At 37.0% G+C, this 21,005-nt stretch overlaps 1 protein-coding gene across 2 annotated transcripts in view; it reads left to right on the top strand.

The window, feature by feature from the left end:
• The window catches only part of FERRY3 (FERRY endosomal RAB5 effector complex subunit 3), a 56,713-nt gene that overhangs the window by 23,421 nt on the left and 12,287 nt on the right, over positions 1 to 21,005 (top strand). For both annotated transcript variants that reach the window (XM_025851989.2, XM_025851990.2), the window contains 4 exons: positions 5,899 to 6,005; positions 7,654 to 7,851; positions 8,675 to 8,803; positions 16,792 to 16,866. In XM_025851989.2, the coding sequence (XP_025707774.1) occupies positions 5,899 to 6,005; positions 7,654 to 7,851; positions 8,675 to 8,803; positions 16,792 to 16,866 (509 nt within the window). The remainder of the gene's footprint in view (positions 1 to 5,898; positions 6,006 to 7,653; positions 7,852 to 8,674; positions 8,804 to 16,791; positions 16,867 to 21,005) is intronic.

Genomic DNA, 21,005 nt, shown 5'->3' with positions numbered 1-21,005 from the left:
TATATGCCAAAAATAAGGGTAACTACTATGAAGGGATAAAATATGACTCTAAAAATGAAAAATAAAAAATGTTTTTTTAAGAAAGGGATTGATAAGATGTTGGTTGAAAAAGGGAAAATGAAAAATTCAAAAAAAAAAAAAACAAAACAGTTAAAAAACTTAACTTTGAAAAACTAATGAATCATGGTAAAAAAGCCATGAATTCTATGTGCAGTATTCCCCTAGCCTCATTTATCCTAGCAGTTAGTGCCCCCATTTTGGAATGGAATTCTCCCATTCTCTATCGGTAAACTTGGTCTTGGCTTGCTGGCTGTTCGTGATGATCTTCTGGGGGAGGGGCCTGTTGCCGTGGTTCCCAAATGTCTTTGCCGGAGGCAGAATTGCCCCGCCCTTGTCGGTCCGGGCTAAGCAAGCTGCTCGGGTTTGCTCTCAGGAGCTTTTGTTCCCTGCAAGCTCTCGGTATAGCTTTGGAGGACCAGGGCGAAAATGGTGGCCTCCCACTCTCTGCCCAGAGGAGCTGAGAACTCGGGGCCCCACTCCTCAGTGCGCCCCCAGAGAAAAGCAGTCAATCACTCCCGTCTCCCCGGTCTCTGGCCACACTCTGTGCTCACCCGGCCTGTGACCGAGCGTTTCTGTCTCTGGCACCTGACCCCGTGTGGAGTCTCCAAACCCAGCACATCCCTGTGGTGCGCTCCTGCGCCGCTCTTCCCAGGGGAGGAAGAGGAGTTTCCCCGGATATGCCACTTGTTGGGTCCTTGCTGGAGGCACAGTGGCCCAACTGGGCCGCGGATCACAGTTTATGGCAACCCCGAGCTGAGAGCCCGCGCCTCAGCTCCGTCTCTGCAGCCGGCTTCCCCGCTCCGATACCTGGGAGCTCTGCCACACTCAGGCACCCCCGGTCTTTCTGTGACCCCGAGGGTCCTGAGTCCACACTGTCCCGCGAGGTTTTCACCTCCCGCTTAGCCACTGCAGCAACGTCCCTCAGCGGAGCCGACTTCTAAAAGTTCCGATTTTGTGCTCCGCGGCTCTAGCACTTGCCAGAAGCGGCCGGCGGAGGCCTCCTCCCCCGCCGTCTATCCTCCTGAATATCGCCTCGGATTCACTTCTCCGCACGTCCTACTTTCCAATAAGTGGTCGCTTCTCTGTTCAGAGAGTTGTTGCTACTCTCTTCTTCGATCTCCTGTTGAGTTCGTAGGTGTTCAGAATGGTTTGATCCCTATTTAGCTGAATTCTTGAGACCAGACGAAATCCAGGTCTCCTACTCCTCCGCCATCTTGCTCCACCCAGAGTTGTAGCTATTTTTAAGTTACCAGTGACAGTTCAAGATAATTTTATACTTCTAACACCTTTGGTATTATCTGGATTTGTGTGGATTATTTGGGAGGGGGGTTAATTGGTTGCCTTAAAATAGTGATTTACCCCCTTAGAACTTAGCTATAAATCTCTTAGGTGTGTATATCTAAGTAGCCCAAGTACAATCTCTTGTTTGTTTTAAATTGGTTTCTGTTCAGTGCAATAAGCATTGGTTGAATGCATCTTAAATGCCAAGCACTCTCTAAGCAAAAAATCAAAGAAGATTCCTATGCATGTGGAGCTTATATTCTAGAGAGACTGACCTATAAATAAAATAATACTGTGTAGAATGATATGTAAAGTCATAGAAGCATGTGCAGGGTAGAAAAGGAGTATATACGCCACTAATGAATCATTGAACACTACATCAAAAACTAATGATGTACTATATGCTGGCTAATTGAACTTAATAAAAAAAAAGAAAGTAAAGGAGTATAGAAGACTTCTGTAATTCATAACTTGTACAGTACCTGATGGCCTAAATGCATTATATTTCATATGTTGCCCTAGAGCTTGACAGTGCTTATGTTTTTTCCTGGTTGTATACTCATATGTTTGAGAATTTCTTTCTTTCAAATCTTCAAGTTTATTCAACTGGAAATGTACTTAGTACAGTATGATAATCCTGTTTCCAGCAGTTGCCTGGAATCTGCTCCAAACATTTAGAAATAGCATTTTATTTGTGTAATGTCAGTCTCCCCTCTAGTCTTGCCTTGGAGACAAAACCCATGTGTGTTTTTTCTACTGTTATACCCAGATCCTTGCCAAGTGTCTACCTCTTCACACTGGCACATAAGACATGCTCAATTAATATTTATAGGATGGGTGGACAAATAGGCAGATGGATGAATTACCATGTAGCTGTTTACCTGATATCTCATCTCTATCACCTCTTATCCAAATATTATAATCTGTCATTTGCCTTATTTTCCCAAGACAACACCTTAAAAATATTTAAACAATTTTTTATGATTAGAAATGGGGTAACATCCTTGACACAAACATATTTGACAACTCATTTCAAATAAAAATAATGAACAAAAAATTTTTAAAAATAATGAGCACAATACAAAGGGAGAGGTGGGCAGAAAGAAGGGTTGGGAACATCTGTATCCTATAATCTGTAATGGTGTTTCTCACACTGCTGGTTGCAGTCTGCCAGGACCATTCTAGATTCTTTACTTTCCAGTCAGACCTTTAAAAATCACAATAAAGGGGCACCTGGGTGGCTCAGTCGTTAAGCGACTGCCTTCGGCTCAGGTCATCCCAGGGTGCTGGGATCAAGCCCCTTGTCAGGCTCCCTGCTCCGCAGGAAGCCTGCTTCTCCCTCTCCCACTCCCCCTGCTTGTATTCCCTCTCTTGCTGTGTCTCTCTCTGTCAAATAAATAAATAAAATCTTTTTAAAAAATTAAATAAATTTTAAAAATGGCAATAAAATGAAATGGAATGCAGTGGAATGGAACAGAGTATGGCAGAGTAGAATAAGGAAAAAATATGAGAGCACATCATACATGAAGCTTTCTATAAATAAATGTGTCTATTAAGCCAGAATGTAAAGTATATACTGTATGTTTTGGTCAGAAATGTGGAGAGTCTGGTGATGGGGATTAAGGAGGACACATGATCTGATGAGCACTGGGTGTTATACGCAACTAATGAATCATTGAATACTATATCAAAAACTAATGATGTACTATATGGTGGCTAATTGAACTTAAAAAAAAAAGGAAATGTGGAGAGTCATTGATTTTAGGAAGCTGAGAAAGCCCCTTGTTATAAACATTATCTCTCGCTTTGCTGCTATAGTTTCAGAAATTCAGTCTATAGAAACAATTCTATTGTGTACATATTGGCCTCTGGCTGATGCTGCTTTTACAAACTAAGTATTCCTAGGAAAGAATGTTTTTACTGTGACTTTGTCAGTTTTGCTTTTCTTTTAATAGCAGTTTCCTTGGGCAGCAGAAACTTGTTTTCAACTCAACTCCGTGTAGAACTCCTATAAGGAGTTGATAAAAGTGGCATTTTATTTTTAGCCATTATTTTTGCTTTTTTTAAAAAAAAACGTCAGGCGTACTGAAGGGTAAATTATGCAAATTAAAATTTACCTCTTTTAGGTTTACATTTTGATGAGTTTTGACAAACTTAACTGTCATGAAATCATCATTGCAATCAAGATATAGCATTTCACTTTTATACCTTTATAGCTTATTCCTTTCTCTTTCCCAGCTCTTGGCAACCTGCTCTGATTTCTGTCCCTGAAGTTTTGATTTTTTTCAGAATGTCTTATTAATAGAATCAAACTGTTATGTAGCAGTTTGTGTCTTGCTTCTTTCACTTATCATAATGCTTTTTATTCGTGTTGTTTCATTTATGAATAGTTCTTTTCTTTTTATTACCCAGTAGTATTCTAGAAATTTTATAGTTAAGATTTATATGCATAAGTCATGATGTATTATTTCATATATATTATATATAAGTGAATATGTCTACTATAAAATAATGAATAAACATATATATATGATGGTGTATATTTTTGTTTTTCTTATGATATCTTCATTTGGCTTTGGCATCAGGGTAATGGTGGTATCATAAAATGAGTTGGTGGTCTGCTCATGACCCTGTCAAAGGAGTTGATATTTGTGATCATCAATTTGATATCATATTTTTATTTCTAGTACTTTAATTTCCTTTCTCTCTTTGCTTAAATTCCTTATGTGTCCTTGTGTATTGTTTTCCAATAGATCTTTTAGCATATTGATCATCATTATGTGAAAGTCTTTTTCTTTTATGTCCAGTATCAGGGTCATCTCTCAGTCTGTGTCTGTTGATTGCTTTATCTCTTGACAATGGGTTGTTTGTTTCTTTTGCTTGCTTTTTTGGATCTCTCTTTTTTAAAAGATAAATGCTGGTTGTTGTGTGTATTAGAAGAGACTAAGGTAAATAATATTTATGTCCAGAAATGAACAGGCCATTAATGTGAAGGTCATACCACCCTAGTCAGTAGTTGAGCTGAGTTTGGTTTTTGTTCCTTCAGTGATACCACAGGCTTCATTTTCTACTGTAGTAAGCTGCTGCCACTTTGTATTTAGAATGGGGCTTTAGGTTCTAGAGGGTTTTTTCCTGTCATTCTGTTCCATCCTCACTTTCAGGAGTCTTTGCAGGCCTGCGCCACAGCATGAGGTCTTTCTCTCTGCTGTTGCTCTATCCCTGAGGAATAGACTGTTGTTTGTGACTTGGTGCTAGATTCATAGTTGGAGGTGGGGGACAGGTCTCTGTTGTCTTTGTCCAGCTTCAGTCTTGGGCAAGCCCTGTATATCTAGAGCTTGGGTTTGGAGCATTCTCAGCATTTCTACCTGTGCCACTCAAGGGGCTCCCTTGTCTCCTGGACTGCCTCCAGTGTTTTCTTGGAAACACCTGGTGGAGACCAGTGGAAAAGAGTTTGCAAGTACATGCAAACTTCCCTCGTGCCTGAAGCTCATAGCTATTCTAAATTTACATGCTAGTCCACACTTGGCCTTTAAGAATTCATTAAAATTTTAGCGATTTCTTTTTACCTCTTTACATTACAGCAACTCATTTCTACCATGCTCTGCCAAAAATGAAAACTGTGTCTCCTGTCTGCCCTTGGAGGGGTGTGTTGCATTTTAGAATTGAGTTTACTTGGTTGTCATGTTACCTCAAGTTTCAGAAAGGATTTTATAGACTATCTGGCTTTTTCTTATTGTTAGAGAAGGAGCAACAATCTCTTGTGGCTTTTCACATCCTACAATGAGGATGTTTTATTAATATAAATTTATTTTTAGGTTTAAATTTGCCATATATACTAATGAAGTTAGTGAGACTAATGAGACTCTTTGGAATAACCCCAAACATATGGTCCAAAATGACTATTATAGACTTATATCATCTGCAGCATACCATGAAATTTGAATTTACAGTTTTACAGTTGTACAGTGCCTCCACAGAAACCTTTTCAGCAAATAAACAAGAACAGAGTAGAGCAAAGGGAGAAGTCTTTGAATGGGAGGAGAATGTTGGCAGTGAAAAAAGCAGGAAAAGATTAAAAAAAAAATAGAAGATGTGAATACATCAAAATGAATTTCATCTTTTTCATTATTCCTTTTATTTGACCTCTTAATTTTTATTTCTATCACTTCACCTATTTTTTTAGTTTTTCCTAGAGCCAGCCTTGATGTAGGATATATTATATTTTTTTTAAATATGCCATTTTAAATATGCCATTTTAGTAAGTTAATCAATTCATTTAATCATTCTCTTAGGCCACATGAGTTGATATTCTAATGACTGCAAAGAATAATATGCAATACTTACTGTAAGGAAATCAAAAAACAAGTAGGAATTTTAAGAACTTCTGATGTTCATGATTCTTCCTTATTACCATGGATTAAGGAGTAGCTTAGGAATAAATTAAGTGGTACTCTCAACTTTCATTTTGTCTCATTTCATTATAAAGCTTTCTTTCCTTCAAGAAAAGTTCCTGACAAAAAGACCAAAAAAGCATATGAATAATTTTATTAATTTCAGTGAGGAAATTAAAGTTCAACCAAGTCAGTTCAGAGAATCTGTAGAAGCAAATGGAAGGATTTATGAGGAGCAGAGAAAGTTGGAAGAAAGTTTTACCATTCACTTAGGTAAGTGGCTTCATTTTTTGCAGGCATAATTTATTATAACTTGGGAAGCTTTTTTTATGCTGTAAGAGAAAAATCCCTAGCATATGAGTACAATGTACCCATGTTGTTTTTAATTATAAATTATGTCCTGCTCCCAGCAACATGCAGAAGAATGAAACTGGACCACTTTCTTAAACCATACACAAAAATAAATTCAAAATGGATGAAGGACCTGAATGTAAGACAGGAAACCATCAAAATTCTAGAGGAGAACATAGGCAGTAACCTCTTTGACATCAGCCACAGCAACTTCTTTCAAGATACATCTCCAAAGGCTAGTGAAACAAAAATGAACTTTTGGGACTTCATCAAGATAAAAAGCTTCTGCACAGCAAAGAAGACAGTCAACAAAACAAACAGGCAGCCTACGGAATGGGAGAAAATATTTGTAAACAACGTATCCGATAAAGGGTTAGTATCCAAAATCTTTAAAGAACTTATCAAACTCAACACCCAAAAAACATAATAATCCAGTCAAGAAATGGGCAGAAGACATGAATAGGCACTTTTCCAAAGAAGACATCCAAATGGCTTATAGACACATGAAAAGATGCTCAACATCACTCGGCATCAAGGAAATACAAATCCATACCACAATGAGATACCACTTCACCCCTGTCAGAGTGACTAAAATTAACAACACAAGAAAGGTGAGGATGCCAAGAAAGGTGAACCCTCTTGCGCTGTTGGTGGGAGTGCAAACTGATGCAGCCACTCTGGAGAACAGTTTGGAGGTTCCTCAAAAAGTTAAAAATAGAACTACCCCACAATCTAGCAATTGCACTACTAGGTATTTACCCAAAGGATACAAAAATACAGATTCGAAGGGGTACATGCACCTCAATGTTTATAGCAGCACTATCAACAATAGTCAAACTATGGAGAGAGCCCAAATGTCCATCAACCGGTGAATGGATAAAGAAGATGTGGTAGATATATGTACAGTGGGATATTACTCAGCCATCAAAAAAAAAAAAAATCTTGCCATCTGCAACAACATGGATGGAGCTAGAGCGTATTATACTAATTGAAATAAATCAGTCAGAGAAAGACAAATACTATATGATCTCAGTCATAATGTGGAATTTAGGAAAGAAAACAGATGAACATATGGCAAGGGGGGGGAGTAAAAAAGGAGAGAGGGAAGCCATAAGAGACTCTTAACAATAGAGAACAAACTGGTGGTTGATGGAGGGAGGGGAGTGGGAGATGGGCTAGATAGGGGGGTGGGGATTAAGGAGGGTACTTGTTGTGATGAGCACTGGGTGTTGTATGTAAGTGAATTCTGCACTGAATTGTTTGTCACTGAATTCTACCCCAGAAACCAATATTGTACTGTGTGTTAACTAACTAAAATTTAAATTAAAAAAAAATTATGTCCTGCTTCTAGAGTTTGTTGGCTACACATTTTCTGTTTTAGCTAATATTTATTTTTTAATACTAGAAAGGTTAAATCTGAATAGTTATCAGAATGGGAAATTGCAAGGCCTATTTCTAATTATTTGTAGCACAGATTTATCTGAATTCTTGCCATAGAGATTTGCATCCTGTTATAGTGGATTTTTGCAGCTGTCTGAGTTTCTTTCTGGGACTGTTGCCCACCCTGCAGGAGCCCAGTTGAAGACCATGCATAATTTGAGATTGCTGAGAGCAGATATGCTGGACTTCTGTAAGCACAAAAGAAATCATCGAAGTGGTGTGAAGCTCCATCGACTCCAGACTGCCCTGTCACTTTATTCCACGTCTCTGTGTGGCCTGGTTTTACTAGTAGATAATCGAATCAATTCATATAGTGGTATTAAAAGAGGTAAGTTAACATTACCATATTTACTTCATTAAATTTCCCCTTTAATACCATTCTTACAGAGAAAGGAATTACAGAAAAACAAAAAATTTAGCCCTGGTATTCTAGTAGCCAAGCAACACACATACCCAGCCATGGCTATTTTAGATTTCTTTCATACTTCAGCATGGGTAAAGTGCTTCAGGATATTTACTTTTTCTTAAAATTCTATTATATCATAAGTAATGCTCTTACAGGATTCTTGCTTCAAGGCATAACAAAAAGAATAATCAAGATACAAATGTATTCAATTCAGAAGCAGATCCTGGCTCAGTGTATTTTAGTTCATTGTTTTGTCCTTTCTTCCTAGGTTTTTTAGGTAACATATTTCTTAAATGTTCTAGGTATAATTCTATGTTCCCTCTGTACAGTTCACTTTGTATGATTATTTTAAAAACTTTAAATATATATATTGAAATGTATAACTTCTTAAGGAAACTTGAATAGAGTTTATTTCCCATCATAAATAAAAGAGCTTTCTTGTATTTTTCAGCATTTGGGGGACTGGATTATGATTAAAGTAACTATTATTTAAAGAAGGTTTGGAATTATCTGAAAATTTCCTTGTCTATTAATTGTTTACTCTTTTGAGTGATTGAGAGATTAGGTTTCTGATTCAAACAAAATTGCTGTCACCTAACTTAAAACAAAGTATTGAAAGGGCAAGTATAAGAAATCGTACTTGTGAATTTTATATTTTATTCTGCTAGCTCTCATTGTCTGTAAGTAAATACTAAATATTTGATAGTTCACCTGTAGAAGTTCATAAATGTTTTGGGTCCTTTAGATTTTGCCACAGTTTGCCAAGAATGTACTGACTTCCATTTTCCCCGAATTGAAGAACAACTACAAGTTGTCCAGCAGGTGGTACTTTATGCTAGAACCCAACGAAGGAGTAAGTTGAAAGAATCACATGGTCAGTAAAACTCAAATTTTTCAAAATTTCACTTTCAGTGTATTCTGTCCCCAAGCACTCCAATAGTATGTGGACCATTGTTAAAATACAGAAAGTTGTATTGGTGGAAAAGTGGAAGAAAGAAATTAAGAACAAAATTCAAGATCTTTAGAAGCTCAACTTCTGTTCTTAATTTCCTTTTTTGCGTGACTTTGTTCAATAACCTTAGCAAAAACTGTTTTTAAATTTATTATTTAATAATACAAAGTTTATTTAACATAATAAAATAAAATAAAATGGTGTAGTAATGTAATCCACCACATTAAGAAATTAAATACCATATGATCATGAATAGATACAGAAAAGGAGTTCAATGAAAATCAATTCCTATTCATAAAAAAACCCCACTAGCAACTAGAAATGGTCAGGACAAACACTTAGTCATCTTCCTTGATTCCTCTCTTCTCTCCATCCCCGTATTTGATCCATTAGCAATTCTAGCTAGCTTACCTTTCAAGAAGTACCCAGAGGAGGTGGGTGGGGCATGGGCTAGATGGGTAATGGGCATTTAGGAGGGCAATGGGTGAGCACTGGGTGTGGTATGTAAGTGACGAATCACTGAATTCTACTCCTGAAACCAATATTGCACTGTATGTTCACTGACTAGAATTTAAATAAAAATTTGAAAAGAAAACAAACCAACCCCAAAATATACCCAGAATCTATCTACTTCTCACCACCTCCACTGCCCCCTGCCTGGTCCAAAGCTTATACTATTGCAACAGCTTCTCTTTTTTTTTAATTTTATTATGTTATGTTAGTCACCATACAATACATCATTAGTTTTTGATGTGTTGATCCACGATCCTGTGTTTTCGTATAACACCCAGTGCTCCATGCAGTATGTGCCCTCCTTAATACCCATCACCGGGCTAACCAATCCCCCCTCCCGCCTCCCCTCTAAAATCCTGTTTGTCTCTCAGAGTCCATAGTCTATCATGGTTCATCTCTCCCTCTGATTTCCCCCTTCATTTTTCCCTTCCTTCTCCTAATGTCCTCCATGCTGTTCCTTATGTTCCACAAATAAGTGAAACCGTATGATAATTGACTTTCTCTGCTTGACTTATTTCACTGAGCATAATCTCCTCCAGTCCCATCCATGTTGATGTAAAAGTTGGGTATTCATCCTTTCTGATGGCTGAGTAATATGCCATTGTATATATGGACCACATCTTCTTTATCCATTCATCTGTTGAAGGGCATCTCAGCTCTTTCCATAGTCTGGCTATTGCGGACATTGCTGCTATGAACATTGGGGTGCATATGGCCTTTCTTTTCACTACATCTGTGTCTTTGGGGTAAATACCCAGAAGTGCAATTACTGGGTCACAGGGTAGCTCTATTTTTAAATTTTTGAGGAACCTCCACACTGTTTTCCAAAGTGGCTGTACCAACTTGCATTCCCACCAACAGTGTAAGAGGGTTCCCCTTTCTCCACAACCTCTCCAACATTTGTTGTTTCTTTCCCTGTCCATTTTTGCCATTCTAACTGGTATAAGGTGGTAGGTATCTCAATGTGGTTTTGATTTGAATTTCCCTGATGGCTAATGATGATGAACATTTTTTCATGTGTCTATTAGCCATTTGTCTGTCTTCTTCAGAGAAGTTCTTTTCATATCTTCTGCCCACTTTTTGACTTGATTATTTGGTTTTTGGGTGTTGAGTTTGAGAAGTTCTTTATAGATCTTGGATACCAGCCCTTTATCTGTAGTGTCATTTGCAAATATCTTCTCCCATTCTGTGGGTTGCCTCTTTGTTTTGTTGACTGTTTCCTTTGCTGTACAGAAGCTTTTTATCTTGATGAAGTCCCAAAAGTTCATTTTTGCTTTTGTTTCACTAGCTTTTAGAGATGTATCTTGAAAGAAGTGGCTGTGAGCGATGTCAAAGAGGTTACTGCCTATGTTCTCCTCGAGAATGTTTGGGTCAACCAGGAAATCAAAGAAGAACTTAAACAATTCATGGAAATCAATGAGAATGAAAACACATTGGTCCAAAACCTATGGGATACTGCAAAGGTGGTCCTAAGGGGGAAATACATAGCCATCCAAGCCTCACTCATAAAAATAGAAAAATCCCAAATTCACCAACTAACTCTATACCTTAAAGAACTAGAGAAAAAGCAACAAACGATGCCTAAGCCATGCATTAGAAGAGAAATAATTAAAATTAAAGCCGAGATCAATGAATTAGAAACCAGAAACACAGCAGATCAGATCAACGAAACTAGAAGTTTGTTCTTTGAAAGAATTAATAAGATCGATAAACCACTGGCCGGACTTATCCAAAAGAAAAGAGAAAGGACCCAAATTAATAAAATTATGAATGAAAGGGGAGAGATCACGACTAACACCAAGGAAATAGAAACAATTATTAGAAATTATTATCAACAACTATATGCCAATAAACTGAGCAATCTGGATGAAATAGAGGCCTTCCTGGAAACCTATAAGCTGCCAAGACTGAAACAGGAAGAAATTGACAACCTGAATAGGCCAATAACCAGTAATGAGATTGAAACAGTGATCAAAAAGCTCCCAAAAACCAAGAGTCCAGGGCCTGATGGATTCCCTGGGGAATTCTACCAAACATTCAAAGAAGAAATAATACTTATTCTACTGAAGCTGTTTCAAAAGATAGAAACAGAAGGAAAACTTCCAAACTCATTCTATGAGGCCAGCATTACCTTAATTCCCAAACCAGGCAAAGGCCCCATCAAAAAGGAGAATTTCAGACCGATATCCCTGATGAATATGGATTCCAAAATCCTCAACAAAATCCTAGCTAATAGGATCCAACAATACATTAAAAGGATCATCCACCACGACCAAGTGGGATTTATTCCCGGGATGCAAGGGTGGTTCAACATTTGCAAATCAATCAATGTGATAGAACACATTAATAAGAGGAGGGAGAAGAACCATATGGTCCTCTCAACTGATGCAGAAAAAGCATTTGACAAAATACAACATCCTTTCCTGATTAAAATTCTTCAGAGTATAGGGATAGAAGGAATGTTCCTCAAGTTCATAAAATCCATCTATGAAAAACCCACAGCAAATATCATCCTCAATGGGGAAAAGCTGAGAGCCTTTCCCTTAAGATCAGGAACATGTCAAGGATGCCCACTCTCACCACATTGTTGAAATAGTACTAGAAGTCCTAGCAACAGCAATCAGACAACAAAAAGAAATAAAAGGTATTCAAATTGGCAAAGAAGATGTTAAACTCTCTATTCACAGATGACATGATACTTTATGTGGAAAACCCAAAAGACTCCACCCCCAAATTACTAGAACTCATACAGCAATTCAGTAATGTGGCAGGATGCAAAATCAATGCACAGAGATCAGTTGCTTTCTTATATACTAACAATGCAACTATAGAAAGAGAAATTAGAGAAATGATTCCATTTACAAAGCACCAAAAACCATAAGATACCTCGGAATAAACCTAACCAAAGAGGTAAAGGATCTATACTCTAGGAACTACAGAACACTCATGAAAGAAATTGAAGAAGACACAAAGAGATGGAAAAATATTCCATGCTCATGGATCAGAAGAATAAACATTGTTAAAATGTCTGTGCTACCCAGAGCAAGCTATACCTTCAATGCCATCCCGATCAAAATTCCAATGACATTTTTCAAAGTGCTGGAACAAACAATCCTAAAATTTGTATGGAATCAGAAAAGAACCCAAATCGCCAAGGAAATGTTGAAAAAGAAAAACTAAGCTGGGGGCATCACGTTGCCCGATTTCAAGCTATATTACAAAGCTGTGATCACCAGGACAGCATGGTACTGGCACAAAAACAGACATATAGACCAATGGAACAGAATAGAGAGCCCAGATATGGACCCTCAACTCTATGGTCAAATAATCTTTGACAAAACAGGAAAAAATATGTAATGGGAAAAAGACAGTCTCTTCAATAAATGGTGCTGGGAAAATTGGACAGCCACATGCAGAAGAATGAAACTCGACCATTCTCTAACACCATTCCCAAAGATAAACTCAAAGTGGATGACAAACCTCAATATGAGACAGGAATCCATTAAAATCCTAGAGGAGAACATAGGCAGTAACCTGTTTTTAAATTTAAATTCTTTAGTTACACTTGAAGTACTCAGTGGAAAGTTGGTGGTCTTTTGATCCAAGTTCTGTATCTCTAAAGTGGACATAATTACTACCTCAAAGGGCATTGAAGTGATAGAGTAAATGTTAGCACAAAATATACTTTTTAAATGTTCTATGTTTGATCCCTCTTAGGTAGTAGGAAGTCAAGTATAAGACTTGTTTTTGATTGTTCTTTTGAAAAATTACTATGTCCAGAACTATGTCCTGTTTTTTTTCATATTTATCCATAATATAAATATCCTTTCTATTTGAGAAATTTGCTGGAAAATTATTTTTAAAGCTATAAAAATGTTCATGGCATCTCTCTGTAGAAGCTTTCTATTTATTCTTAGACTTAAGGGAAGATATGGGCAAAGGAAAGAACTTTGGCTGAAATTACAGTTATTCTATTTTTTAATTGAAAAATATAAGTTTAAAAAGTAGTTTCTTTATAAATTAAATTGGCATCATAAGTTTTAGTTAAGAGCTAAATATAAGGGTAATATCCATTCAAAAATATATGTAAGTTGCGTGTTTCTTATTTTTCAGACATTTCATATTATATCACAGGCATAAAATAACAGTATATGTTTTTATTTGGCTTTAATGCATACTCAGTATTTTACTTTATTTTTTTAATAAAAACTTGATGTCTTGCCCAAAAAATAAAACATGGCAAGTTTTTAAAGTATGGCTGGTCAAACTTTTAAATCTGCCTCTGGTACTTGGATGTCTATTTTGTTGGTTTGTTTTGCAACTGCAGTGTTTAAAAGAAACCATCATAGTACTTTTGGTTCCTATGTTTTGTGTTTTGAAGTAAGCAAAGAGATACTGTTTTATCTTTGCTTGCTGTCTTTGTTCCTCCCAATGTAATTTGTAGGATTTCTCCCTTTCTCCCTATGCTAGAAGGCAGCTCTCTAGACTTACCTTGATTAGCATTCACTATGGTTTCCATATTCAATAGACTTTTAAAAACTTGTTTTATTCTTTAATCATTTCCTTAATAGGTAAAACAGTCTCAAGATTCACAATTTAAACTGTACAAAAGAGCACAGTGAAGGTCTTCATAATTGTCCGCCAGCCATTCAGTCCCCCCCCGTCAGAGGCAGCCAAGGCTGCCTTGTACCTCCAGACCTATGTCTAGTATGTATCCATGCGTGTATGTGTGTGCCTGTATTTATTTTTCCTTTTTACACAAGTGGCATCTTTCTCTGCACACTTTTCCATACTTTGCTTTTTTTACTGAGTATTTATTTATTTTGGCCATCATATCGCATCAGTGCATAAAAAACATCCTTATTAGCTTTCCACTGCCCCATAGTATCCATTGCAGGGCATCCTTATTAATCAGTTCCATGGTAGACATTTAATCTGTCCCAACATTTTTGCTGTTATAAATAATAACGCACGAATCACCTTATGTGTACATCATTGTGCATGTGTGAGCTTATCTCTAGGAAAAGACTCCGAAAGAGAAATTACTGGGTTAAAGGGTACATACATTGGTAGTTTTGATAGTGTTAGCTGTTGCTCTCCATAGCAGCACCCCTAGTTTATATTCCCACTCTAGGGAACTGTGGCTTTGCTGTGACACTGTGTGTCATATATGACAGAGCCGGGCTGTGTGAGGAAGTCATAACAGAAATGTATCCTAACAAAGGACCTTTCAGAAAATTCCAGTGTGTCCTCTTATTCTTCTACCATCTTCTTCCTCCATCTCATTCAAACTAGCTATGATGTAATCAGAAATATCTTAATATTATTCTTAGTAGTGACTAAAAGCATGAAGATTGAGATCATGACAGGTGTGGGAGAAGGAGGAGGATTCTAAGTATATTTATGAGAGATAGAAAGTGTGCAGCAAATGACAGGAAGTTTTCAAACCACATACGGTTAAGGCAATGTGTGTAAATCATGGTATTATTTTGTTCTTGTTCAAGCAACTATTTTGTGGTTTAAGTGAGTCAGTGAAACAAGCAGGTCTATAAAAGACAACTTTCTGAAAGGAACCCACATGTTGTCATAGACGAGCTCAGTGAAAATACTTTCTCTGTCTTTTCCTCTTCTGTGCACACCCACATATTTGTTCTACATGTTTACATCCTGATACTCAAGTACCTGTTTATTCTAAGGCATTCCATTGTTTTCCTTACTGTGTTCATTATATTAGAATCTTTATATTTCTACAATCCACAATAACAAGCCAAAAGCAATTTTGTTTTCTATGTACATGTTATATACATTTTTTTTAAAAATGAAAAATTGTAATTTTCTTAATATTACAAGGTATTACCATTAAAACATGGAGAGGGGAATGGGCTATGAACTGTTCTCTCTTATTCACTTAGTAGGGATTCTGTTTGTTCATACCCCATGTAAACAAAATTGTTAGAGTCCTTATTTGTCATTTCTTTTGTTTTCTGTGCTATGATCAGACATTTATTCAAAACTTATCAGTTGCTGGGGCGCCTGGGTGGCTAGATGGTTAAGCATCTGCCTTCGGCTCAGGTCATGATTCCCAGGTCCTGGGACTGAGTCCCATATCCAGCTCCCAGCTCAGCGGGGAATCTGCTTCTCCCTCTCCCCCTGCTTGTGTTCTCTCTGTCTCTGTCTGTCTCTCTCTCTCTCTCTCAAATGAATAAATAAAATCTTTAAAAGAAAAAAAAAGCCTATCAGTTGTATCGCTCTGTATGAGAGACAGACTATTACATTAAATATAGATTCTGGCAACACAGAGCCTCCTCTCTCTGCCTCTCCCTCTAATGATAAAATATTTTACAAGGTACAATGATATAATCAATTATTCCGAGTAGTTACTAAGAAAAATACTAAATTACTTTCATTCAGAACATTTCTGAAAGCATAATTGCCCTTGGTATTTTCAGTTTACTCATTTGAAGGTCTGACTGTTTTCAAGTGATATTCTGATGCTGACAGCCATTCCAAATTGTTTTGTATTTAATTGGAATACATATACACCCTCTCAAAGATAGCTGCTTTGAATGCTAATATTCATTCTGCATTTTTTAGTTTTGGTAGAAGATACATCTGAATCTTACAAGAAATCTATTAAAAATACATGTACATATGTAAAATAATTTGTGTCCAAGTATAGTAATGTATGGTCAATTGTGATTTATTTTACCAATATTTATCCTTCTAAATAATATCATGCCTTCCAGAAAGAAAAAACAACTATTGAATATCTAACACAAGAAGTTCCCATTTGAAACAAAGTCTCATGTGTCTATTTGAAATAAATTGTATGTGGTGTCAGATAAGAAGTAACAGATTTCAGAATGGGCTGAATATCAAGTGATTCCTGGTACTACTGACCATTGCTTGTAGTCCTGAACAAGTTATATCAGCAACAATGACTCAGATTCTAAAAATAAAGATGGCCACACTACAACTATCTAATGAAGTTGTTTTATGTGTAGTTAATTTAGTGCCCTGAACCTCCCAGATGAAAAATAGGGTACTGCCAAGTCGAATGTGGTTAAGCCCATAGGGTTTGGAATCTGGGTATGTGAGTTCAAGACCTGGTTCGGCCACTTACTGTGCATCCTTGGTTAAGTTACTTAACTTATGTAACCCTCTGTTCCCTCATATATACAATGAAGATAGTAACAGTACCTACCTCATGAGATTGTGTTTTAGGGGTTTTGTGAGAATTAAATGAGACTATGCATGCAAAACATGTATCAGAATGCCTGGCACCTAGCTATCCTTAGTAAATTTTTGCTGTTATTGTGATTGTTTGGGGAGCAGTAGAATTAAATGTGTTTTCATATGTTGTTATGTTCTTTCATGTTGTATTATCTCATGAATAGATTCTGGAAACCGAAATGGAGGAAGTGATGATAAGGCTAAAAATGCTGACAGAAACTACTTAAATATTTTACCTGGTAAGTAGTATTTTATTTGAAATTGCAATTTTCTTATGATCACATCCGTGGAGATCATAGATTTGAAATAGAAGTTCTTATGGTGTATACATTATAAGAAGTTTGTCAGTGTATCACTTTGAAACAACATTGTATCTGCAGAATATACTTTCACAGATGTTCTGCAATTTAAATCCTTATTCTTATACTAGTACTGACTTTCTAGATCCATACAATAAAAATTGTTCAGACAATTGCATAAATTTGATCCCATTTGCTATTTTAAAATTCTTCTGTTATACATTGTTTCTTAGTTTCTTAAATGAAGCAAGAAGTCATTTTCACTCTGAAATATAAACAGTACTAGAGACGGAAACAGTTGAACTTGTAGAAAGAACATGAGTCATATAATTTAGAATCTTTCTTATTTCCACTTCCCCATAACTGTTCCTGTTTCCCATTTCTTTAATTTCCTTTGTTATTTTCAGTTAGATTATTTATCGACTGGAAATTCAGGCTCTTGATCCTCTTCCAGATTGAATTCACTCTGGTGATCCTTGTAGTGTTCAGATGACAGGATATAGCAAGAAAGGCGTATCTGTTCACAAGCATAAACTCTTTTGAGCTAACTAGTGAAGTTTGCATTTTCCTAAATAACTAGGTTGTTTCCTCAGTGTTTCTACCCCAGATTTTCTACATGTAGGTCACATTCCATTTAATAAGCAAATAGCATGTCGCTTTCTGGTATTCATCTTGTCAGTCCCAGTCAGTTAGCTTGTGGTCATCAGCTTCCGAACTCCCTCCCACCTTCAGAGATTCTACCTTCGTGGGTAATGTTAGAGGCAGGATTGCATCACCACATGCTGTTTCCTCCACTTTGTGGAACAGGAAACTGTCCTCCTCTCTATCTAAAAATATCTTCATTGAGACAGGATTTATTGTATTTCTCTGCACAGATCCATAATTTAAATCATCCATATTTTGTGGCTTTCTTAAAATGTGCCAATCTCATTACCTATTCCGGAGGTACTGATGTGTGGGTTTTTTTCAACTTACCTCTTTCTTGCTATATTTATTTCCTTCCTTGCTCCTTTTTGGGAAGAGCCTATAGGTTAGTATCACATTATTACCACCAAATCAGGAGGATATGTCGTAGTCCGCATTAGAAAAGGAGTATCAAACTATTGGGTTAGGTATGCTGACAGCATCTGAATTTCCATTTGTTAAAGGATGCCAACAGCAAGAAAGTTTACTGAAGATGAAGAAAGATCCAAATCACAGATGCTTTTAAGTTTTCAGGTTGAAAAAGAAAACAATTTTATTTATATATTTTTTACCAGGAGGTTTGCTCTATCATTATCTAAGTATTTATGGTTTATATTACCTAACTCTCACAACAGCTTTGTAAGGAAAGCAGTCAGGCATTATTTTTCTCATTTCTTACACAAAGTACAGAGGATCTATAAATCAAATTGATTTGCCCAAGATCACTCAGCCAATAAGTGCTTAGAGACCAGATTTTCTCAATACTCAATCTAGTCCTTCTTCTGCTATATCATATTATTTTGATGAACACTGCCAGCTCCATGACCCCCATTTCACTACTGGGTAAAATGAGGCCAAGAGACAAGTCATGTAAGGTCAAATAAAGCGGTGCCAATTTGGGGATTAGGAGCACCTGACTCATTCACTAAGTCATCTGCCTCACCACTGGACCATAGCCCATATTTAATGCTGCCACTCCCCTCATCTCAATGATCAGTTGGAGTTGAGGAGGTAATATACTTCACTGGGCCCAGAATGATACGTCTCATACAGTCTGCCAGGTTTCTGATAGGCAGTCTGCATCTTTTATTGCCTTCCAGGGAAATTGTAACTGTACTCTTCTTTTTATCTTTTATCTTAAGTCAAAAAAAAAAAAAAAAGGCCTTTGCATGGGGCCTGTTAGTGGCATCCATGGGTACAGCTTACGAACACTGGTAACTACAGATGAGTAAACACTGTGCTAATGTATATCAAATATTTTTAAGCATACTCTGTGTTTATACATCAATATAAGTAAAATCCTAAGATAATGTCTTTGAAGCAAGGGGAAGCAGAATTTGTGAGGGCAGGGGTTAGTGATGGAAGTGTAGTTCTTAGAAGAGCAAAGCTTTCCTAGAATTTTCATATCAGAATTTCCAGGGAGGCATGTGTGTTTGTAAAAACATATTCTTTATAAGCTTGTATATTTTACATATTTATATGGAGAGAAACTGTAGAATATAAAGGCTGATGGCTAGTGTGGCTACATAGAAAATGGAGTGATGATAGGAAGCATGAATTTTAAGGCTTGTCTATAAACATTTGTTCATCAAGTCATTCAACAAATACTTATTAAGTACCTTCTATGTACCAGGCACTGTTCTGTGTGCTAGAGATAGAACATTAAACAAGATAGACAAAATCCCTGTAGTCATTGAGCAGAAACAATGCTCTCTTTGATAAAAAAAGCTTTTGCACAGCAAAGGAAATAGTCAACAAAACTAAAAGGCAGCCTACTGAATGGGAAAAGATCTTTGCAAATATCTTATCAGATAAAGGGCAGATATCCAAAATCTATAAAGAAATTACCAAATTTAACACTCAAAAAACAAAAAATCCAGTCAAGAAATGGACAGAAGGCATGAACAGGACATTTCTCCAAAGAAGACATTCAGATAGACAATAGATGCATGAAAAAATCCTCAACATCACTCAGCATTAGGGAAATACAAATCAAAACCAGAATGAGATACCACCTCATGCTGGTCAAAATGGCTAAAATTAACAAGTCAGGAAACAACAGATATTGATGAGGATGCAGAGAAAGGGGAACCCTCCTACACTGTGTGGGAATGCAAACTGGTGCAGCCACTCTGGAAAACACTATGGAGGTTCCTCAGAAAGTTAAAAATAGAGCTACCTTACAACCCAGCAAGTGCATTCTAGGTATTGACCCAAAGGATACAAACATAGTGATCCGAAGGGGTACCTGCACCCCAGTGTTTATAGCAGCAATGTCCACAATAGCCAAACTGTAGAAAAAGCCCGGATGTCCATCAACAGATGAATAAATAAAAAAGGTGATATATGTGTGTACACACACACACACACACACACACACACACACACATATATATAATGGAATATTACTCAGCCATCAAAAAGAATGAAATCTTGCCATTTGCAATGACATGGGTGGAACTAGAGGGTATTATACTAAGTGAAATAAGTCAGTCAGAGAAAGCAAATACCATATGATTTCACTCATGTGGAATTTAAGAAAAAAAACTGATGAACATAGGGAAAGGGAAGGAAAAATAAGAGGAAAACAGAGATGGAGGCAAACCATAGGAGAGTCTTAACTGTAGGGAACAAACTGAGGGTTGCTGGAGGGGAGGTGGGTGGGGGTTGGAGTAACTGGGGGATGGGCATTAAGGAGGACATGTGATGTGATGAGCATTGGGTGTTGTATGCAACTGATGAATCACTGAATTCTACCTGTGAAACTAATAATACAGTATAAATTAAATTGAATTTAAATTTAAAAAAATTTTTAAAATAAAATAATCTCAAACAAAGAATTTCAGTGCTGAGAAGAAAATAGAACAATGTGGAGAAGAAGAAGTGAGGGGTGTCCTATACCAGATGAGACAGTCAAGGAAGAGCTCTCTGAGGAGGTGACCTTTGATCTGAGACATCATTGTAAAAAGAAGTCAGCCATGTAAGAATCTTGGGGAAAAACATGGACAAGGCAGCCCTGATTTGGGAACAAGCTCTACATGTTTGAAGAGCTTTACAAAAGCCTGTGTGGCTGGGACAGAGGAGAGGGTAAGACAAGATGACAGACAGCTAGGTGGTATCCAGGTCATATAGGCCATGGGAACCGCAGTAAAGAGCTTGGATTGTTTTCTGAATGAAGTGTGAGCCTGTTGGACAATGTTAAGTAGCAGAGTTTTATAATCTGATTTGTATTGAAATTGTTTGGCCTGCAAATGTGGAAATGGTTTGTAGGTAGGCAAGACTGGGAGCAGAGAGACTAATTAAGAGGCTTTGACAAAAACCTAGGTGAGAGATGATGGTAGCGTGAACTAGGGTAAGAGCATGAGGTAGGGTAATAGCAATTAAAATGGAGTATC

This window comes from Callorhinus ursinus, unplaced genomic scaffold (assembly GCF_003265705.2).
Source record: "Callorhinus ursinus isolate GAN/ISIS: 27379988/994484 unplaced genomic scaffold, GSC_fseal_2.0 scaffold74, whole genome shotgun sequence".
NCBI lineage: Eukaryota > Metazoa > Chordata > Mammalia > Carnivora > Otariidae > Callorhinus > Callorhinus ursinus.
Note: the sequence above shows the minus strand (reverse complement) of the source record. Positions and strands in the feature narration are given on the sequence as shown.